General features: G+C 42.9%; 2 protein-coding genes and 1 long non-coding RNA gene across 4 annotated transcripts; 2 read left to right on the top strand and 1 right to left on the bottom strand.

Moving 5' to 3' along the window:
• Nucleotides 1–1,267: 1,267 nt before the first annotated feature.
• On the bottom strand, nucleotides 1,268–7,807 carry LOC121397593 (translocon-associated protein subunit beta). 2 transcript variants are annotated; one of them, XM_041574540.1, is made up of 6 exons: nucleotides 7,662–7,807; nucleotides 6,655–6,809; nucleotides 5,979–6,077; nucleotides 4,942–5,050; nucleotides 3,535–3,612; nucleotides 1,268–1,915 (listed from the first exon to the last, which is right to left on the bottom strand). In XM_041574540.1, the coding sequence occupies exons 2-6, from the start codon at nucleotides 6,807–6,809 to the stop codon at nucleotides 1,805–1,807; spliced, it is 552 nt and encodes a 183-aa protein (XP_041430474.1). In that variant the 5' UTR covers nucleotides 7,662–7,807; the 3' UTR covers nucleotides 1,268–1,804. The 2 variants fall into 2 exon arrangements, with proteins under 2 accessions (XP_041430474.1, XP_041430475.1); XM_041574541.1 differs by lacking the exon at nucleotides 7,662–7,807 and adding an exon at nucleotides 7,500–7,616.
• Nucleotides 7,808–11,212: 3,405 nt separating this feature from the next.
• Nucleotides 11,213–19,005, top strand: LOC108700399 (T-complex protein 1 subunit gamma-like). The gene is made up of 12 exons (XM_041574539.1): nucleotides 11,213–11,369; nucleotides 15,260–15,321; nucleotides 15,407–15,457; nucleotides 15,709–15,771; nucleotides 16,241–16,337; nucleotides 16,433–16,550; nucleotides 16,661–16,847; nucleotides 16,961–17,110; nucleotides 17,251–17,383; nucleotides 17,913–17,994; nucleotides 18,445–18,625; nucleotides 18,703–19,005. The coding sequence occupies exons 1-12, from the start codon at nucleotides 11,342–11,344 to the stop codon at nucleotides 18,988–18,990; spliced, it is 1,440 nt and encodes a 479-aa protein (XP_041430473.1). The 5' UTR covers nucleotides 11,213–11,341; the 3' UTR covers nucleotides 18,991–19,005.
• Nucleotides 19,006–19,701: 696 nt separating this feature from the next.
• Nucleotides 19,702–20,495, top strand: LOC121397592. Its single transcript, XR_005963779.1, has 2 exons — nucleotides 19,702–19,817; nucleotides 20,135–20,495. It is a non-coding gene; the product is annotated as an uncharacterized LOC121397592 (long non-coding RNA).
• The last annotated feature ends 234 nt before the right edge of the window (nucleotides 20,496–20,729 follow it).

The following is a 20,729-nucleotide window of genomic DNA, read 5'->3' as shown; positions in this document are numbered from 1 at the left end:
CCTGACCAGAAATACTGCAGCTCTAACTGTAACAGGAAGAGATCACCTGACCAGAAATACTGCAGCTCTAACTGTAACAGGAAGAGATCACCTGACCAGAAATGCTGCAGCTCTAACTGTAACAGGAAGAGATCACCTGACCAGAAATACTGCAGCTCTAACTGGAACTGGGAGAAGTGAGGAAGCAAAAGACACAATTCTGTCTGTTAATTGGCTCACGTGACCTAACATGTATGGTTTGTTGGTATGTTTGTGAGTACAGTGAATCCTACGATCCCAGGGGGCGGCTCTAATTTTTTAAAATGGCAATTTTCTATTTGATTACCCAATGGCACGTACTACTAGAAAAGTATATTATTATGAAAATTGTTTATTTACATGAAGCAAGGTTTTACGTATGAGCTGTTTTATGCAATATCTTTTTATAGAGACCTACATTATTTGGGGGGTATAGTTTTCCTTTAATAACCGGCCTTTTATTAGCATTTCCTAAAATCCTCATTAGCCATCTCTCTCTCTCTGACACTTGCGCTTGTCTTGTTCTAACTCCAGATACAACGTAGCCCAAGTCATTGGGTCGGTTAATCCGCTGGTTTCTGCTAGACTGATGCACATAATAGAGACACTGCTTGTAATTAGCATCACTAGAAAACCAGTGAGACGCTGAACTTACAATCTAGGCCCTCAATCAGTGGCTCGTGAGCAACAAATTGGTCTTTAACCCCTTGGAGGTGGCTCCCAGGGCCTCAAAGGAGGTGCTTTTTTTTTAATTTTTTTTAATCCAGGCTTGAAGGCAAAATTGAGTTACACACTGTCAGAAATAGACTCTTGAAGGTGCCAGTCCACATAGGGAATAGCAAACAGCCAATCACAGCCCATACTTGGCATCCCCAGGAACTTTTTACTCCATCTTTTTTTTTTTAGATTTGAATGTGGTTCACGAGTATAAAAAAAAAAAAAAAGTTGCCCCCCATCTTAAAAACTGCACATGCTCAATGGTCTCTGGGCTGCAGTTGAGAATCGAAGTTCAGGGGTTGTGGGAAATTAGCGAAGCTTTAGCAGAAAGTGCAGCTGAAATACAGAGATTTAAATCACGTATATATTGTATATTTTGAGCAGGTCCCTAAGCTCAGATAATGGACAGTCTGCGTCACATGACTCCGTAAAGGGTAAGTTTACCATTAATTTTATCTTCTTGTCAAATTTGTATAAATCCCGGTCACTAGCAGCAACATTGTGACAAGCCCATGAATAAAGGCAAAGCAAGTTGATTTTTTTATTTTTTATTACAAAACCAGTCCCTTATGGCCCATGACTGTCCAACCGTGAGAACATACAAAGGTGACATGTTGTGGCTCTGTACAGTAAGAGGAATGCTGTGGGCCAGGTACAACTCAGATAAAGGCTCATGACTCGGGTGCAGTCTCTGCTCTGGGGTGTAACACGGGTGCCACTGGGAGACGTGTCGATATGAATTCATTTGCATAAGAAATACAGTCCAACCAATCACAGCTTGGGAGGCGTCGGCTGTGTAATCAGCCACCAATGAGAAGAAGATTAAAAATAGAACTCAGGGATCCATAGCCGAGGGTCTGACTTCTTCCCACCCAACCTGGGTAACCCGTGATTTGATCGACCAATCAGAACGTGGCATGAAAGAGATTTGGGAAGGACAAGGCAGTTGTAGGCGCCGCACCCCACTTGCCCTACCCGGGGGGTTCAGATTATGGGACGACAATTTGTTTCAATGCGCAGAGGCGGAGTCAATTCTGCTGTGACTGAGGTTCCGGTCAGTGGATTGGCCTTAGTTCTTCTTGGGTTTGGGAGTGTCGTACTTTCTCTTGCTCGAAAACCACAGGAGGAGGGGGATTCCGATGGAAGGAAGAGTCATCACCCCAAAAGCTGCCCAGTCCAACTAAATGAACAAGAGACATGGGGGTTAATTGTTAGTGTTTACCCCAATACACAGATTGGATTCTCTCTACTTCCTGCTTTTAATTCATTTCACTAATTCGGGGCTGAATCTGACAATTTGCAACTGGTTTTAATTTTTGTATCATTTGAAGTTTTTTAGTTCGTTATTTAGCTTTTTATTCAACAGCTCTCCAGTTTGCAATTTCAGCCATCTGGTTGCTATGCTTCACATTACATTAGCAACCATGCACTGATTTGAATAAGACTGGCAAATGAATGAGAGGCCAGAATAGAAAGAGGAGTAATAAATAGTAGCAACAACAATATATTAGTAGCAATACAGAGCATTGGTTTTTATACGGGGTCAGTGACCTCCATTTGAAAGCTCAAAAGAAAAGGAAAATAATTATAAAACTATAATACAATATACAACGAAGACCAATTGATAAGATTCTTAGAAGGGGCCATTCTAGAACATACTAAATGTTAACTTAAAGGGGCGGTTCACCTTTAAGTTAACTCTTAAAATGTTATAGAATGGTCAATTCTAAGCAACTTTACAATTGGTCTTCATTAGGTTTTATTTATATAGTTTTTGAATTTGCCTTTTTCTTCTGATTCTTTCCAGCCTTTAAATGGCAGTCGCTGACCCCATCTAAAAAATAAATGCTCTATATTGCTACACATGTATTGTTACTTTTTATTACTCACCTTTCTATTCAGGCCTCTCCTATTCATCTTCCAGTTTTATTTCAAACCACTTCCTCGTTGCTATGGTAATATAGTCCCTAGCAACCACAAAGCTGCTGAATTCCAAACTATAGAGCTGCTGAATCAAAAGCTAAATAATCCAAGAGCCACAAATAATAAATGCAGACCAACTGCAACTGGTCCTAAATCTTACTCTCTCATGCTAAAAGTTCATGTTTAGTAGCCCTTTGTGTTTAGCTCAACACTAGGAGAGGATTTTCAGTTGGGGTAAAAAGCAGGTTGTGCAGCTTTGGACATGAGACGGAGCATTTGCTCCATTAAACTGCTAAACCCTGGCTTTTCTACAGCCATAAAGATCAATGCAAAACCCTATTCAACCCTTTCATCTGGGACTAAGCTCCACCCCTTGCCTGACCATAGGAAAGAGAGCAGCTCAGAATCAGAGCTCAGTCCCTGGACTAGTCCTGGAGGTGATTAAATAGGCCCATCTCAGGTAGCCATAGGCTATTTGCACACAATGATAAATGGCCACACATAATATCATTTGAATTCTAAATTGTGTGTATGGTGGGAGGAGCCAACTGATATTGGCAGGGGCTTGGCGATTGGTCGGCTGGTTGATCAGTCACAGTTATCACTAAATCATAAGATACAGGTCGATTTCTATCGTTTCTCCCTGTAAATATCTGACCATTCAGCGCTAAATGTCTGTATTGACCAATAGGGAAAGATCAGAATTGTTATGTCTGTGGCCCCTGGAGTCTGTCTGGGAGTCAAAGGGATCAAGGAAATATGTAAATGAATCCAGTGCTACAAGTGGGAAATGTACCCCTTAAATACAGTCCATAGTGCAGTGGACTCTCACTTTAAGAAGCCCCACCCCCTTACTGGGGGAAACACATGACTTACGAAATGTGGGGAGAAACGCCTGTCGAATTCCCGCTGGGCTAGAATTCCTCCTTGTCCGGGTGCGCTGGTGTATCCCACCTGTAACAATATATTCACACTTACTCACACACAGGAAACAAACTTGCAGACGGGCAGGGGTCGCCGACCCTTTTCTACCCATGAGCAACATTTATATATAAAAGCGTTAGGGAGCAACACAAGCATGAAAAATGTTCCTGGGGGGTTAGAGAGTAACATGTTGCCCACCGGCCACTGGTTGGGGATCACTAGTCTATGGCAACTTACAGCAGCCCGAGTGGCATTTGCCAGAACCCACAGATAACCAAAAGTCTTGAAGAAGAAGAAGGGGACAGATCTAAAATGTTTTTAAGTTTTAAAGAATAAGTAAACCTTTAGAATAAGTGAATGTAAAATTGATATGGGGGGGCTATTCTAAGCATTTTTGTAATTTACATTCATTATTTATTTTTTGCTCATTACAAGATATTAAGAGATACATCTAGTAGTGTAGTGTATGTATCCTTTAATATCTTGTAATGAGAAAATAAATAAAATAATGAATGTACATTGCAAAAATGCTTAGAATAGCCCCCTCGTAAGTTTTACACTCACTTATTTTAAAGGTTTACTTATCCTTTAAAGAGAAAGTCCTATAGGCATGAAAATTGGCCCATCTTTATAAACCTAAACAGCTCCACCCTTTTATATTTAGCCAGGTACAGATCTGCAGTTTCCTGTACTTCCTGCTCCGGGGCTGCTCTCTTTCATATGGTTAATCAGGGGGAGGTTCCTGTCTGACCATGGGAAAGAGAGCAGCAAGTACAGAGAAACTCTGGGCAAATACTGATGGAATATTGGATTCAATCCAATGAGACGTGGCTTGGGGAAGTTTATTGGTTCACCTTTCAGTTAATTTTTAGTATGTTATAGAATGGCCAATTATAAGCAACTTTTCAATTGGTCTTCTTTATTCTGCACATGTTTGGGAATTATTTGCCGTTTTCTTATGACTCTTTCCAGCTTTCAAATGGGGGACACTGACCTTGTCTATAAACACATGTTCTGTAAGGCTCCAAATGTTATTGTTACTTTTTATTACTCATCTTTCTATTCAGGCCTCTCCTATTCATATTCCAGTCTCTTATTCAAATCAATGCATGGTTGCTAGGGTTATTTAGACACTAGCAACCAAATGGCTGAAACTGCAAACTGGAGAGCTGCTGAATAAAAAGCTAAAAAAAAAAAAAACTCAAAAACCACAAGTGATAAAAAAATGAAACAAATTGCCTCCGAATATCCCTCTCTACATCACACTAAAGGTTAATTTAAAGGTGAACAACCCGCCAGCTCAAATTCCACCAACCAAAGGCTTTACAGCTCAGTATCAGGGGAGACCAAGAGACTTACCACTACTTCTCCACCTTCCTGAGCCAGGTATGCGACTGTGGCCGAGGTGAAGTTAAAGTATCCGGCTTTCAGCGGCCTGAGAACTACGGTGTGGGAGACATTGCTGGCGCTGGAAGGCAAAGGGTTAAGGAAAGGACATGTGGGGTAGAAGGGCTTTGGGTGGCCAGAGACCCAGAATTAGACCTTAAAGGGATACTGTTGGTTAATAGTGCTGCTCCAGCAGAATTCTGCACTGAAATAAGTTTCTCAAAAGAGCAAACAGATTTTTTTATATTTAATTTTAAAATCTGACCTAGGGCTAGACATATTGTCAGTTTCCCAGCTGCCCCAGTCATGTGACTTATGCTCTGATAAACTTCAGTCACTCTTTACTGCTGTACTGCAAGTTGGAGTGATATCACCCCTTTCCCCCCAGCAGCCAAACAACAGAACAAGGGGAAGGTAACCAGATAGCAGCTCCCTAACACAAGATAACAGCTGCCTGGTAGATCTAAGAACAGCACTCAATAGTAAAATCCAGGTCCCACTGAGACACATTCAGTTACATTGAGTAGGAGAAACAACAGGCTGCCAGAAAGCAGTTCCATCCTAAAGTGCTGGCTCTTTCTGAAAGCACATGACCAGGCAAAATGAGCTGAGATGCACCTACACACCAATATTACAACTAAATACACTTGCTGGTTCAGGAATGACATTTTATATTGTACAGTGAATTATTTGCAGTATAAACAGTGTCATTTAGAAATAAAAACTACACCATGAAAATCATGACAGAATCCCTTTAAATATACACAGGATCACCCCCAGGCCAAATCTCATTCTCTTGAGTTTTCCCAGACCCAATGTCTCAGGTACTACATTTTATAGCCCCACCCTTCATGTGACATCATAGATGGGAGGGTCAGACAGAGCTATATAAACAGCAGCAGCAGGATGGGCTGAAACAGGGAGGTACAATTATACCTGGTGTATCACTAGGGGGGCACAGACTGGCAGTGCCAGTGATACAGACAGGAGACCGGCAGCAGAAAGGATACGGAGCAATCCGGTCCCACTTCACACTCAGCATTCCAGACACAATCCCAAAATCCTCAGGGGGGAAGGAGTCGTCCGACAGCTCCACTTCCAGCGCGGCACTAGCGAAAGAACAAAGCATCATGGGAGGGGAGTTTTAATTAATAAAAGTTAATCAATAATTAAAAGGGTTGTTCACCTTCAAACACTTTTTTTTCAGTTTAGTTGGTTTCAGATCACTTGAAATAAAAGACTTTCTATTTTCTACTTGTGATGGATTTTCCAATATTGAAGTGAAGTGTAAAGTTTTCATTTTTCACCTTCTAAAGCAGCTCTGGGGGGGGGGGGGGGTCGGCGACTTTTTAACTGTTCTAAATTGATACATTTGTTATTTGTCCCTGCTGAGCAGAATCCCTGAGTTTCATTACAGGCAGCTGTTAGACTTGATACAATAGATGTTGATATTCCACAGATACTGCTGAGAAATGGATCGGCGCAAATCGTAACCGTTCAGAATCTGCTCTTGGGTCACTGAGCTGCCAGACTGAAACACCAGAACATTAAACTTCAATGTTGGGGAAACAATAAAAAATAAAATGATGTTTCTGGTGAATAATCTGAAAACAAAAGTGAAAAATCTGTTTGGAAGGTGAACATCCCCATTAAGACTAAAGTCCCAAGAGACAGACTCCGTCCTACCTGGAGCCGACATTGTAGATGTTGTACTGCAGAGTCAGGTCTTTCCCTTCCACGGCGAATCTGTTCAGCAGAGATTTAGACGCCAGCAAGCGGGCCCCCTCCTCGCACCTCACCACCACCAACAGGCCCAAGAGCGCCACAAATATGGACTTCATCTAAAGGAGAGAGAAGGTTGAGACGTGAGTGAAACACTGGAGCAGCTGCCGCCGGCCCATCAACTCACTGCTGCTACATTAGTTCAACAGTCACAACCAAGGAACTTCTTTCGTCATTTACAAATAAAGTTAAAATGTATATTGGACACTCAGCCAGCGTTGGATTTGCTTTTATCAGGACAGGGTTGAGTTGCCCTTTAACGCTCACTAGGGATGATGTGTCCCTAACTGGCGGCCATTGTGTCCCTAACTCTGATGAAAGGTGGGGGAGGCAGCGACCAATATCCGTCCGACTCACAAACCTGATTGGAACGAGGTCCTGTCACCTGCAGAGCTTACAATCTACTCTTCCCTCTATAAAGTTGCACCTACATGTAATGCCGCTGCGCCCAATGAGAAGCCAGGGCTCTGTCACATGTGACCCTCCGGCTGTTGCTGAATTACAACTCCCAGCATCCTCTCTGCACTGAAGCTCTAGAAAACCTCCATGGCCAGTACTAACCCAGGGGGCTGTGTATGAGGGAGTAGCATTGAGAGTGGACAGAAGAAGGGTTGCAGGGAGTTGTGAGGCTACAGGGAGTTCCTCCTGCACAAGCCAATGAATGAAGCAGCTGTATTTGGTCCCATTCCCAGGCCAGGGCTAAATAGCAGGTAAATAAGAGACAGAGGGGGAGAGACAGTCCCACTTACTACAAATCTGCAACTCCCATCACCCCGGGGTCCTGCCCAAGCTCTAGTGACTCCCGGAACCTCAATCCCCCAATAAAGCCAAAGACAGAGCTGCAGAATCCCTCACAGACACAACAGAGACAAATCCGAACCATTACACCCAGCACTATAGCCCCGACTTACCCCGCCGGCTTCCACAGCTCAACTAATCACCCAGCAGCCTCCTCTCTCCCAGAAGCGCAAAGGACACGTCAACTACACCCTGCGCCGGATATCCGCTCTGGCCACCGCGAAGTGCGTCGGGAAATGTAGTCTTTTGCACGTGGCGCAAGAGGAAAGGGGGTGACTGAGAGAGTTCAGTGTCAAGCAGCCATTTTCCCTAACTGTCTCTCTCTTTCAACAGGCCGACCGCTCTGAAAGGATTAAATCTTGTACGAGAATGAATCTCTAACATAATAACTGTCATGTCTAACTACTGGTTACATACACAGCTGCTTTACCTCAACTGAAACGTGTACTGTGTTATACATCGGATACTTCTAAACAGCTTTTCAATTGGTCTTTATTTTTTATAGTTTTTTTATGTGTTCAGGAGTTCACATGGGTTCACTAGCCCCGTCTTCAAACAAATGCTCTGTAAGGCTACAAATGTATTGTTATTTTGTATTCTATTCAGGCCTCTCCTATTCATATTCCAGTCTCTTATTCACATCAGTGCATGGTTGCTAGGGGAATTTGGACCCTAGCAACCAGATTGATGAAATTGCAAACTGGAGAGCTGCTGAATAAAAAGCTAAATAAGTAAAAAAAACCACAAATAATAGAAAATGAAAACCAACTGGAAATTGTCTCAGAAAATGCCTCTCAACTAGGGTTGCCACCTGGCCGGTATTTTACTGACCTGGCTGGTAAAAATGATACATGATTGCAATGTTAAGTATAGGGAAAAACTATAAAAAACATAGGAAGGCCGGTATTTTTTTCTAAAAGAAGGTGGCAACCCTACTCTCAACTTAAAGTTGACTTAAGCAAAACCAACTCTTTTAAACCAGAGCAACACAAAACCCCATCTGAAGCCTCTTTATTTGCCTCAGGGGAAAACATTCCTTCCTGACTCCAAGATGCAATGGGACCAGTCCCTGGATCAACTTGTACTATGAGCTATCTCCCATATCCCTGTATTCCCTCACTTGCTAAACACCATCCAACCCCTTCTTATACCTATCTAATGTATCAGCCTGTACCCCTGATTCACTTCCCAGCTCTCCCTGTAACACCCCTTTCCCTCCTCTAATCTCATTGGCTCCCTCCTGTCTGCTGGGAGGAGCTACTGGTGAATAAAGCATCCGACCCTTCCTTGTACCTATCTAATGTATCAGCCTGTACCACTGATTCAGGGAGACAATTCCACATCTTCACAGCTCTCACTGTAACAAACCCCTTCCCAATATTTAGGCAGAACCTCTTTTCTTCTAATCGCAATGGGTGACCTCGTGTCAGCTGGAAAGACCTTCTGGTAAATAAAGTATTAGAGAGATTATTATATGATCCCCTTATATATTTATACATAGTTATCATATCACCCCTTAAGCGCCTCTTCTCCAACTTGTCTTTCCCAATAACTGATCCCTTCCATTCCCTTTATCAGCTTAGTCGCTCTTCTCTGTACTTTCTCTATTTCATCACTGTCCCTCCTTATATATTTATATATAGTGATCATATCCCCTTATATATTTATATATAGTGATCATATCCCCTTATATATTTATATATAGTGATCATATCCCCCTTATATATTTATATATAGTGATCATATCCCCTTATATATTTATATATAGTGATCATATCCCCTTATATATTTATATATAGTGATCATATCCCCCTTATATATTTATATATAGTGATCATATCCCTTTATATATTTATATATAGTGATCATATCCCTTTATATATTTATATAGTGATCATATCCCCTTATATATTTATATAGTGATCATATCCCCTTATATATTTATATATAGTGATCATATCCCCCTTATATATTTATATATAGTGATCATATCCCCCCTTATATATTTATATATAGTGATCATATCCCCTTATATATTTATATATAGTGATCATATCCCTTTATATATTTATATATAGTGATCATATCCCCTTATATATTTATATATAGTGATCATATCCCCCTTATAACTATATAACTGCCAGTTTGCCAGCTTTGTGCCATCTGAAGACACTGATACATTACTTACAATTCCCTCCCATTAATGAACGAGTTAATAAAAGTGGCCCAAATACAAAATCCTCTGGGACTCCACTAAGAACCTTACTGCAAGCACAGAATGTGTCCTGTAGCCATGCTTATGCAATTATGCAATTTCCCAAACTCTGTTTAAGTGTAGCATAAATATCATTATTGCCTGCTCTACATCAAAAAAACGAAAAAGCAAATAAGTATTCAAATATTCTTTAATTGGAAACATATTTATAATAAACAATACAAATATAAATAAGGTACAAGCTATTAAAGGGTTACTGTCCTCTAAATGCCAGCGTGGCCCTTCACTTGGTCCGTGGGATGATGCACTGGAACCAAAAGAAGGAAAGAGGAATATAATTAGACAGGTATAGTCAAAGTTGGTCTGGCACGTGGCTGAATGTATTGTATTGATGACTGCAGTGCACTTCCACATTAAACGTACACGGTGTTCCTTGCTTGCATTAGTTCTGTGCCTTTGGATCATTTTTTCTAGATATTGGATTTGAGGTTGCCGGACCTCTACCATTGTGCACCAGACATCACTGAACTCATTTGGATAAGGGTGTGGGAGAGCAAGGTTCCTATTGAGTACAATCATGAGGAAACGCTGACCATCTGCAACATGCTATAACCTTATAACCTGTGGCACTGCCGGCGGTAGAAGTAGGATTGTCACCTTTTCTGGAAAAAAATACCGGCCTTCCTATACATTTAACTTTTTCCTCTATTAATAACATTGGGATCACTGACCTTCCTATATATTTATCTTTATTCCCTATTAATAACATTGGGATCACTGACCTTCCTATATATTTATCTTTATTCCCTATTAATAACATTGGGATCACTGACCTTCCTATATATTTATCTTTATTCCCTATTAATAACATTGGGATCCATCATGTTTAGTAGCCCGGTCAGTAAAATACCGGCCATGTGACAACCCTAGTTCAACCCCTCAGTAAAACAGAGGCCACAGTGTAAGACTATTAGTTGTTTATTCAGAGATGAGCTGAGGCCCCACTGGTTTAGACAGAGAGAAACACTGACAGAGGTTTCCATCACTACAGGAATCTGTTTCCTCACAGCTCTGCTTGACTGAAATAGGCGCTTTACCTAATATAGTCATCTGAGGTAGTGACTAGAATGAGTGCGCCTGAAAACCACAATTCCCATAATGCAACTGGAACGTTTAAGTCGTCATAGGCCGTATATGGAAGGACGCATGCGCACTTTGCGATTCAAGCGCTACAGCGCCTCTTTTAGACTCTGTAGCTGTACGCATGCTCACTGTACTTCCCGTTACCATAAATACAACTACAATTCCCTGTATGCGTCGCGGCCGCACATGCGCACACGCCCAACCGTCGCCATGCGGCTCGTAACTGACGGCGAGCTGCCCATCAAACTTGATTATCCCTGCCCTGTTATCCCCGCCCCGCGAGCCGTGATTGGTTACAGTGCGCTGAGCGCATCCCTTATTGGCCAGAGGTGATGAACTGGCAGTTAGGTTGCGCGCTAAGTAGGCGGTCGTTTCTTTCTTTCTCCAGAATCTTCTTCCCTGAAGCCGGCTCTGTAATACCCTCCTGCCGCCAAGATGATGGGCCGCCCGGTGCTCGTGCTGAGTAAGCTGCCAGGGTAGGGCGGGTGGGAAGGCTCCAGGGTAGCGGGAACTTGCTCTGTCATGTGACCTGGAGTCCTCGGTGCTGATACAATAATGGAACTGCACAGCATGTTGGGAACAAGGTGTTGATTTGGCTGTGAGCTGGGAGGGGCTGCTGGGAGTTGTAGTGACTGATTAGAAACCCCACTGGCCCCCAATTAATGACATCCCTCAACCCCACCCCCACTGTGGGAGAAGCTTTTATTCCCTAGTCATGGGATCCCCCCTCCTAAGCAGCAAATGGTATGGCCTTTGTGACTCCGCCCCCTGTACCTCAAGACCAAGTGAAGCCCCTGAATTCTAGTCAGTGAGAGCCCCTGTTATGATTGGCTGAGACCTGCTTCTGTCAATCAGCTCCTCCCTCCTTGTGCCCCAGGGAGCAGCTCTCTGAAGCCCCTCCCCATTTATACAATGTCCAATGAGGGGTCACTCACCTCTAAATTAACTGTTAGTATAATGTAGAGAGGGAGATTCTGAGACCCTTTCCTATTGGGTTTTCATTTTTTATTATTCCTGGTTTTTGACTTATTTAGCTTTTTATTCAGCAGCTCTCTGGTTTCCACTCTGGTTGCTAGGGTCCAAATTCCCCTAGCATTGGACCCTAGCAACCATGCACTGAACAATAGGCAGTGATGGGAATAGGAGAGGCCTGAATAGAAAGATGAGGAATAGAAAGTAGTAATAACAATACATTTGTAGCCTTACAGAGCATTTGTTTTTTAGATGGGGTCAGAAGAAGGAAAATAAATCAAAAACTATCACAAAAGAAAAAAATGAGGGCCTTTTTATTCAGCAGCTCTCCAGTTTGCAATTTCAGAAATCTGGTTGCTAGAAACCAAATTCCCCCTAGCAACCATGCATTGATTTGACTAGACACTGAAAATGAATAGGTTGATATTTTTTTTTTTTATTAATTGTGGTTTTTGTTATTTAGCTTTTTATTCAGCAGCTCTCCAGTTTGTAATTTCAGTCATGTAGTTGCTAGGGTCTGAATCCTAATTTGCATATGTTGGGGAGGGAAATTGTGTGACTTTTTGTCACAAAACAAGGAAGTAAAAAATGTTTCTCCCTTCCCACCCCTAATTTCCATATACAAATTAGGATTCGGTTCGGTGTTCGGCCGAAGGATTCGGGGGTTTGGCCGAATCCGGTGCATCCCTAATTCATTTGAATAAGAGACTGGAATATGAATAGGAGAGGCCTGAATAGAAAGAGGAGGAATAAAAAGTAGAAATAACTATAAATTTGTAGCCTTACAGAGCATTTGTTTTTAGATGGGGTCAGTGACCCCCATTTGAAAGCTGAAGAAACTCCGAACAACACGGCAAATAATTGAAAACCTATTTAAAAAAAAATAAAATAATGAAGGCCAATGGAAAAGTTGTTTAGGATTATCCATGTTAAAAGTTATCTTTTAAAGACCCCGTAGCCTGTAAAAGTGTCTGGGTTTAGAAGCTGCCCAATCAGGAGAGGCTCCACCCCTCCACCAAAGCTGGAAATTGACAGCCCATTGGCCGGTGGCATCACAGTTTCCCTGGCACGCTATTGGTCACCTGCAGCCGCTCCCTGGGTCCAATAAGAAATGTAACATTTCTCACTATTTCTCAAATCTAAAGGGGGGGATGTATTTGTCCAATGGGGAGCCCAATATGTAGGTCAGACCACTCGCCCTGTAGGGGTGCGGATTCTGGAACATCTTTCAGCTGCTGAGAGAGAGGGGGATATAAAGTCTGCTAGAGCCAAACAGAAACACATGGAACATTGAGATCTGACTAAACTTCCTTTTCAGATTCTACACAAACCCAGATTTGGGATTAGGGAGGAGACGTAAATAGGAGATTATCAGACAGAGAGGAGGATTGGATTTATCATCTCAAAACAACAGAATTATGGGGGGGAGGAATAGAGAGTGGGAGGTTTGTTGCTATTAATGATACAGTTATGGTTTCTTTTTGTTATGAGTTTAAATTGGTCTGTAACATTGTATATATATATCATAATGTTTAAATACTTGATACATTGTGATACACTTACTTCACACGCTCTAGTTCGGTGCTTCATAATAGAGGGGTGTGGATGTCAAAATGATTTTTTGGGCTTTAAAAATGTTGGTTTAGGAGGAGCCGTTAAGCTTTAGAGAAAGTGGCCGCAGGGCTACGAAACGCGTCCAGCGACTTGCTTCTTTGTTTTTTTTTTGTACTTAATGGAAGAATAAAGTATTGAGACTTTTTATTATTGTGGAAGACTCTACGTGCTGCTCCCTGGGTCTAAGGCCTGAGAGGACTGACTAAAGCACAGTTACAGGGGCTGTCTAGGCTTAAAGGGGTGCTTCACATTTAAAGGAGAACTAAACCCTAAAAATGAATGTGGCTAAAAATCCCATATTTTATATAGTGAACTTATTGCACGAGGCTAAAGTTTGAGCTTGTCAATAGCAGCAATGATCCAGGACTTCAAACTTGTCACAGGGGGTCACCATCTTGGAAAGTGTCTGTGACACTCACATGCTCAGTGGGCTCTGATTGGCTGTTGAGAAGCTAAGCTTAGGGCTCGTCACTAATTATCCAGCAGAAAATGAGCTTCCCTGGCTGTAATATAAGCTGATGCTACAGGTTTGCTGATTATTCAATTCTGATGCTAATTGCACTGGTTTCTGTGCTGCCATGTAGTAATTATGTGTATTAATTACTAATCAGCCTTATATTGTGACATTTCTATTCTATGTGTACTGTATATTGTGAGTGGCTCCCTAAGCTCAGTAAGTGACAGCAGCACAGAGCATGTGAATCAGTGAATCAGCAGAAAAGAAGATGGGGAGCTACTGGGGCATCTTTGGAGACACAGATCTTTACTGCTAAAGGGCTGTGGTTGCCTTGGGCTGGTACAGAAGCACAAAACATCATGTACAACCTTCTTCTTCTTCTTCTTCTTCTTCTTTAGTTCTCCTTTAAGTTAACTTTTAGTATGTTATAGAATGGTCAACTTTTTAATTGGCCCTAATTTTTTTCTTTTGTGATAGTTTTTGATTTATTTTTTTTTCCTGACCCCATCTAAAAAAAACAAATGCTCTGTAAGGCTACAAATGTATTGTTATTGCTACTTTTTATTCCTCATCTTTCTATTCTGGCCTCTCCTATTCCTATCACAGCCTTTTGTTCAGTGCATGGTTGCTAGGGTCCAATGCTAGTGGAATTTTGACCCTAGCAACCAGACTGGAAACTGGAGAGCTGCTGAATAAAAAGCTAAATAAGTCAAAAACCACAAGTAATAAAAAATGAAAACCAATTGCAAATTGTCTCATAATATCCCTCTCTACATCATACCAATGGTTAATTTAAAGGTGAACAACCCCTTAAAAACTGCAGTCTAGTTTGAGGGGTGGAAGGAACACGTTACATTGGAGGAACTCCCAGAATACCTGACCCCACAAGCTTTGTTGTCATATACACCAGGTGTTCAGAACCAGCAGAATCCAAAAGCAGGTTGACTGTTGCCTGTTGTGATTGGTTGTTGGGTACAACACAGGGAAATGGGGCAGTTAACATTGGGTGGAAGGGATTTGTAAGGAGCAATACCTGCCGAATGTCATTCCCAGTGAATAAAGTAATAGTGCGTGTGTTGAGGCAATTGCTTTTGTTATTTCCGAGATTCCCATTTCATTGGCTTAGGGGCTCTTGTCTCTCTCGTGCTCCTAGTTAAATCAGTGTGGGGTATCTGCAGGCAGCAGTGCTGTAAGTTGTACATTAACAGTTACACACAGGGATGAATCCATTCTTCAAATGATATCTGGGGGCGCAGCTTGTACCCCTCTGTTTGTATATAACGTTTATATACATAAATGTTGTGTTTCAGGCCAGAACATGAAACGGGAGTCTGGGAGGAAAGTCCAGAGCGGGAATATCAACGCTGCAAAGGTACCTCCCTACTACACCTTGTTATCTAGCTCCCCGGCTGTGTTGCACATTGCACAACTGAACTGCATCTCCCTCTCTCTTTCAGACCATCGCAGACATCATTCGAACATGCCTTGGGCCAAGGGCAATGATGAAGGTAACCCCCAGGGGCAACTCAGGGCTTGTATAGGACCCTCTTAGGATAATAGCAGAAGAAATGCAACCCTTTATATCCAATAGGTAACCCATAGCAACCAATCAGAATGTAGTTAAAACAAGTGGTTGCTATGGGTTACAAGGGGTGGCGTGTGGTTGAAAAGCTGCTTTAACTGTAGGAATGATCTGCTATCGCTTGGGCATTATAACGGGTCAGTATTCTTATTAATGTCACATTTGCTTCCTCTCCAGATGCTGCTGGATCCCATGGGTGGCATTGTAATGACCAACGATGGCAATGCAATTCTTAGAGAGGTATGTAATGGTCTTTTCTATGCAGCTTCCAATCTGTTGAGACTGAGGCCTGGTTGCTAAGGGCAGAAATGTTAGCAACCAGATAAACGCAACACAAGAACCCTACAGAATAGACTTACAAGATCTTTATACATTGTTTTAGAATAAGCAAGGAGGCTCCAGCTAATATTTGGGAAGGGGTTTGTTACAGTGAGAGCTGTGAAGATGTGGAATTGTCTCCCTGAATCAGTCTGATATAAGGTTGGACTTGATGGATGTGTGTCTTTTTTTCAAGCTAACTTACCATGTTTAGAGCACTCATTTCTGTAGCATATATTGGTTTAAAATAAATTTCACTATCCAGTGCATCAGTGATACTTTTTTAGGGGGTTAAGCTTTGTAGACCCCACGTAGATGCTGTTCCCTCATTTAGTTCAGGGTGCAGCTCACCCTCCCCTGTAGGAACATTATATCTCTCTCCCCTCCACAGATCCAGGTGCAGCACCCGGCTGCCAAGTCCATGATAGAAATCAGTCGTACCCAGGACGAGGAGGTCGGTGATGGAACCACTTCTGTTATCATTCTGGGTGAGTTCCTGCTCTGCACTGAATCCCAGTCAAATGATTGGTTATGTGGCTTGGCTCTGGCACAGTATATGTAACTCTCTATCCCTTTGTCCCAGCCGGAGAGATGTTGTCTGTCGCTGAACAGTTTCTGGAGCAACAAATGCACCCGACTGTGATTATCAGCGCCTATAGGAAAGCCCTGGATGATATGGTCAATACTCTGAAGGAGATCAGGTAATGGATCCTGTTGTACCGCTGCCTGGGAGAATCCCAATTGATTATAATTGTGTAGGGAACGCCCGGTGCATTGTGTCGTTACACGTCCCTCTTCTATTCCCCCCCAGCACCCCAGTCGATACAAACGACCGTGAGCTGATGTTAAAGATCATTAACAGCGCCATCAATACCAAAGCGATCAAGCTCTGGGCAGATATGGCCTGTGGCATCGCCCTGGATGCTGTGAAAACCGTCGAATTGGAGGAGAACGGCCGAAAGGAGATTGACATCAAGAAATACGCCAAAGTGGAGAAGGTGAGACTCTGCTGTGTGCGGGGGGAGAACAATGAACATGTGATGTGTAACCCCCTCCATCCTTTCACTGCCCCTTTTTAACCCTCTCCTGTTACCCCTTCTCTTGTGTTTAGATTCCTGGAGGGATCATTGAAGACTCCTGTGTGCTACGAGGCGTCATGGTCAACAAAGACGTCACTCACCCCAAAATGCGGCGGTTGATCAAGAACCCTCGTATCATTCTCCTGGATTGTTCCTTGGAGTACAAGAAGGGAGAGAGCCAGGTATGAGGTGAAAGCAGTAACCATAGCAACTCCTGTACATTGGGCTCCCCTATAGTAAACTGTCGATTGTGCTTGAAAGAAAGTCTGGTCTCATGAGCTTGTATGGAGATTTATCATCACATCATTTCCCCCCACCACAGACAGAGATTGAGATCACACGTGAGGAGGACTTTGCCCGCATTCTCCAGATGGAAGAGGAATATATCCAGCAGGTGTGCGAGGACATCATCCGACTCAAGCCCGACGTTGTGATCACAGAGAAGGGAATCTCTGGTAATACTTGTGCCTCCAGAAGTCTGTGAGCTGTTGGATATTTAGCATTACAAGCCTATGGGCCATACAAGCCTGGACTGGGAGTCAAACAGGCCCTGATATTTAGTACTCACTGGCCCAATAAATTGACTGCCTATGGCTTCCTATAGCGTCGCTTTATAGTGGCCCCCGTGGCTTTTTATAGCCACCCCCGTGACTACCTATAGCAGCTCCTCTGGCATTTGCCTGGGCCCATGTTTATTAAAGTAACAGTTCAATAGGTTTGTACAGAAGTCAGGATTAGTTTAGCGATTCAGCCAAATCTGTACAGTTTTTGCAAGATTTAGGCCGTATTCAAAGTGTTACAGCCAAATGAAATGCAAAGCCTTAAATCCCTGCGACAGCTATTGCTTTACCTTTCCCAGTTTTTACCCTTTAATAAAATCTACTTCTAAATCCAAATACGGCCTTAGTGTTTTACAACCAAAAAACCAGCTCCCACAGGACTCGGCCCTTCATCCTTGTAATAAAAATGTCTTTTCTTTTTCAGATCTGGCTCAGCATTACCTGGTAAAAGCCAACATCACAGCCGTACGCAGAGTCCGCAAGACTGACAACAACAGAATAGCCAGGTGAGGGGCTGCTCCTATTCTCAATACTTCCCTTTGCCCCAATTCACTCATTCGGGACAAACTATTGGTTACGGAGCAGTGGAACATCTTGAAGCAGCTGGATAGTGCTGAGGAGCAGCGACACTTTTTTTAGGGTTTTTTTTTTTCAGCTGCTTCAAAATTCTTACAAGCAGCTCCCCCAGTTAGATTGGATTTGGTGAGCACAACTGATCCTTTTAGCGTTAGGACATGCTTCAAGTATCGGCATCCATAAATATTAAGAACTTTAGGGAATAGCTGATTAACCCATCAGTTGCTTGCAGGGGATCAGATCTCTGTTTTAAAGGCAAACAATTTTAAGTTTGCAAAAGTAAATTGCTGGGGAATTAACCCCTTCACTAATCTACACTGTGGAAGCCCTAAAATGTATTTGTGCTTATTTTGGCCTTTCTTCTCTTCCATTAACCGCAGAGCCTGCGGAGCTCGCATAGCCAGCCGCACAGATGAACTGCGTGAAGAAGACGTTGGCACTGGCGCTGGTCTTTTTGAAATTAAGAAGATTGGAGATGAGTATTTCACCTTCATCACTGACTGCAAGGATCCCAAAGCCTGCACCATTGTCTTGCGTGGAGCCAGCAAAGAGATTCTGGCAGTAAGTGGCTCCCAGCATCCTCTGCTTTGCTCCGCCTCTTTCCCTCAACCATTTACCCAGTTATCCCTTTCCCGCAGGAGGTGGAGCGTAACCTGCAGGACGCCATGCAAGTCTGTCGTAATGTGGTGATCGACCCTTACCTGGTGCCAGGGGGCGGAGCCTCTGAGATGAGCGTGGCTCATATACTCACTGAGAAATCCAAGACTATGACTGGGGTGGAGCAGTGGCCGTACCGTGCAGTGGCGCAGGCCCTCGAGGTCATTCCCAGGACTCTCATCCAGAATTGTGGTGCCAGCACCATCCGTATACTCACTTCTCTGAGGGTAAGTCTGAAACTGCACAGTACAGCTATTCAAAAGCAGTAAACACTTTAAAGGAACAGAAACACTAAAAATTTTAATGTAAATAATGAATTCCATCCCCTTCAAATAACAAATGTATCTTGGACAAAGTTAATTATTTTTATTGCTTTACATTTCAAAAAAAGGCGATAGGGCGACATGCATTCTAAGCTTCTTGGGCTTGTTGAAACCAATTGTGAAGCAGAGGCAACTGACTAAAGGTTTCTGACGCTCTGTATCTTTCCCTTGATTTACTTCAGTACCGGCTGAGAGACGTATGGGAGCGCACAGGTCAGCCCTAAATCTTCTGCCACTATCTAACCCTTTATAGAAAATAAATCTTGCTAAGGGGTAGTTGCTCCCACACACTCTCTCCTGATACAAACTGAAAGAAACAGAAATATGACAAATCCTCCTGAAGCAAGAAGCCACTAACTTCCAGTTATAAAGAAAGAGAATGTATGTGTCGCCCATCGCCTTTTCAATGCAGCACACAACCAGAAGAGGGATTTTATCTGGGTATTTATGTATAAAACAATAATAAAAAAAATGAAAGTCGTCCAAGATAGATGTTATTGGAGGGGGTGAAATTAATTGTTTACATTAAAAAGTTGTTACTGGTCCTTTAAAGCTGGGCTGGAAACTCACATGGAGCTGCATTCGGAGCATTGGCTGCCAATCCCTTGCTGCTAATGAAACCGTTGCCTTTTTTATCTCAGGCCAACACCTCAGGAAGGTTGCCAGACCTGGGGAGTGGATGGGGAGGCTGGAGTACTGGCCGACATGAAGGAGCTGGGCATCTGGGAGCCCACTGGCTGTCAAAACTGCAAACCTACAAAACTGCAGTGGAGGTGAGAGGACTGAATGTAATAATCAGCGACTGTGTTTTAACCCTTTCCATGTTACCAGACAGGTGGCATTGCGCTGATTAAAGTCAAACCAGGAAATGTTGATTCTCAGTTTCCCGGCACATAAAGGGTTAATGGATCAGCGACCACTTCCTGTAAAGTGTTTTTTCAAGATCTGAGCACAACCTGAAATAGTCACAGTGAAACTGTCAGCTTTTAGATGGGCACATCTAGCACTTACATGTCAGTCATACAAGTGTCAGTAACTTGTGCTGTGGGCTCTGTATTTAAACCTGCTCTGGTTTCCTTCCCCCCCACAGACGGCCATTCTGCTGCTCCGCATTGATGACATTGTATCCGGCCACAAGAAAAAGGAGAAAGACCATGGCAGACAGCCAGCAGGCAGCCCCAGAGGCACCCCCAACAAAGCAGAATGAGGGGTGCAGCTATAGAACGGATTGGCGCAAACATCCCACAAGCACTTCAACAGCTGTTTGGTTTTTTTTTAAGCGGTTAACTCCACCCTCAGCCTCTGTACCGTGAATTGGAGGGGTGGAGACATTTCTATTTATTAAGGTCTGGGAGAAGCATGACGGGAGGCTTAGGGGAGATATAGAAAGCAAAAACATCTCTGTTTATATAACGATCTGCTACAGACAATAAAACTTCATTTGGATTCCACTCGGGTGTGTGTGTCTCATTTATGGGGAGTCCTTAAATAAGTGATAACTATAAGTGCAGCCAATAACTCCCCTCATTAGGTATTGCCGATTGCAATCAGAGGGGTAAAATTCAATGTGCCTCTAGTTCCTCTTTAAATCGTAAACAATTCAGAATGAATTCAGTGAAGCTGCAGCCTAATGGCCGACCCCAGAGGCAGCGGATATGAGAAGCCACTGACACAGGGAAAGTAGT

Source organism: Xenopus laevis, chromosome 8S, assembly GCF_017654675.1.
Source record: "Xenopus laevis strain J_2021 chromosome 8S, Xenopus_laevis_v10.1, whole genome shotgun sequence".
NCBI classification, from domain to species: domain Eukaryota; kingdom Metazoa; phylum Chordata; class Amphibia; order Anura; family Pipidae; genus Xenopus; species Xenopus laevis.
This window is presented reverse-complemented; position numbering and strand designations above follow the sequence as displayed.

Excerpts from the sequence above, each read along its gene's own strand:
- LOC121397593 (XM_041574540.1), bottom strand. The coding sequence starts at position 6,809 with ATGAAGTCCATATTTGTGGCGCTCTTGGGCCTGTTGGTGGTGGTGAGG. Across the intron at positions 3,613-4,941 it reads AGGAAGGTGGAGAAGTAGTG|GTGGGATACACCAGCGCACC; the intron begins GTAAGTCTCTTG and ends ATATTGTTACAG. Across the intron at positions 1,916-3,534 it reads GGCGTTTCTCCCCACATTTC|TTGGACTGGGCAGCTTTTGG; the intron begins GTAAGTCATGTG and ends TTGTTCATTTAG.
- LOC108700399 (XM_041574539.1), top strand. The coding sequence starts at position 11,342 with ATGATGGGCCGCCCGGTGCTCGTGCTGA. Across the intron at positions 17,111-17,250 it reads ACAAGAAGGGAGAGAGCCAG|ACAGAGATTGAGATCACACG; the intron begins GTATGAGGTGAA and ends CCCCCACCACAG. Across the intron at positions 18,626-18,702 it reads CCAGCAAAGAGATTCTGGCA|GAGGTGGAGCGTAACCTGCA; the intron begins GTAAGTGGCTCC and ends CCTTTCCCGCAG.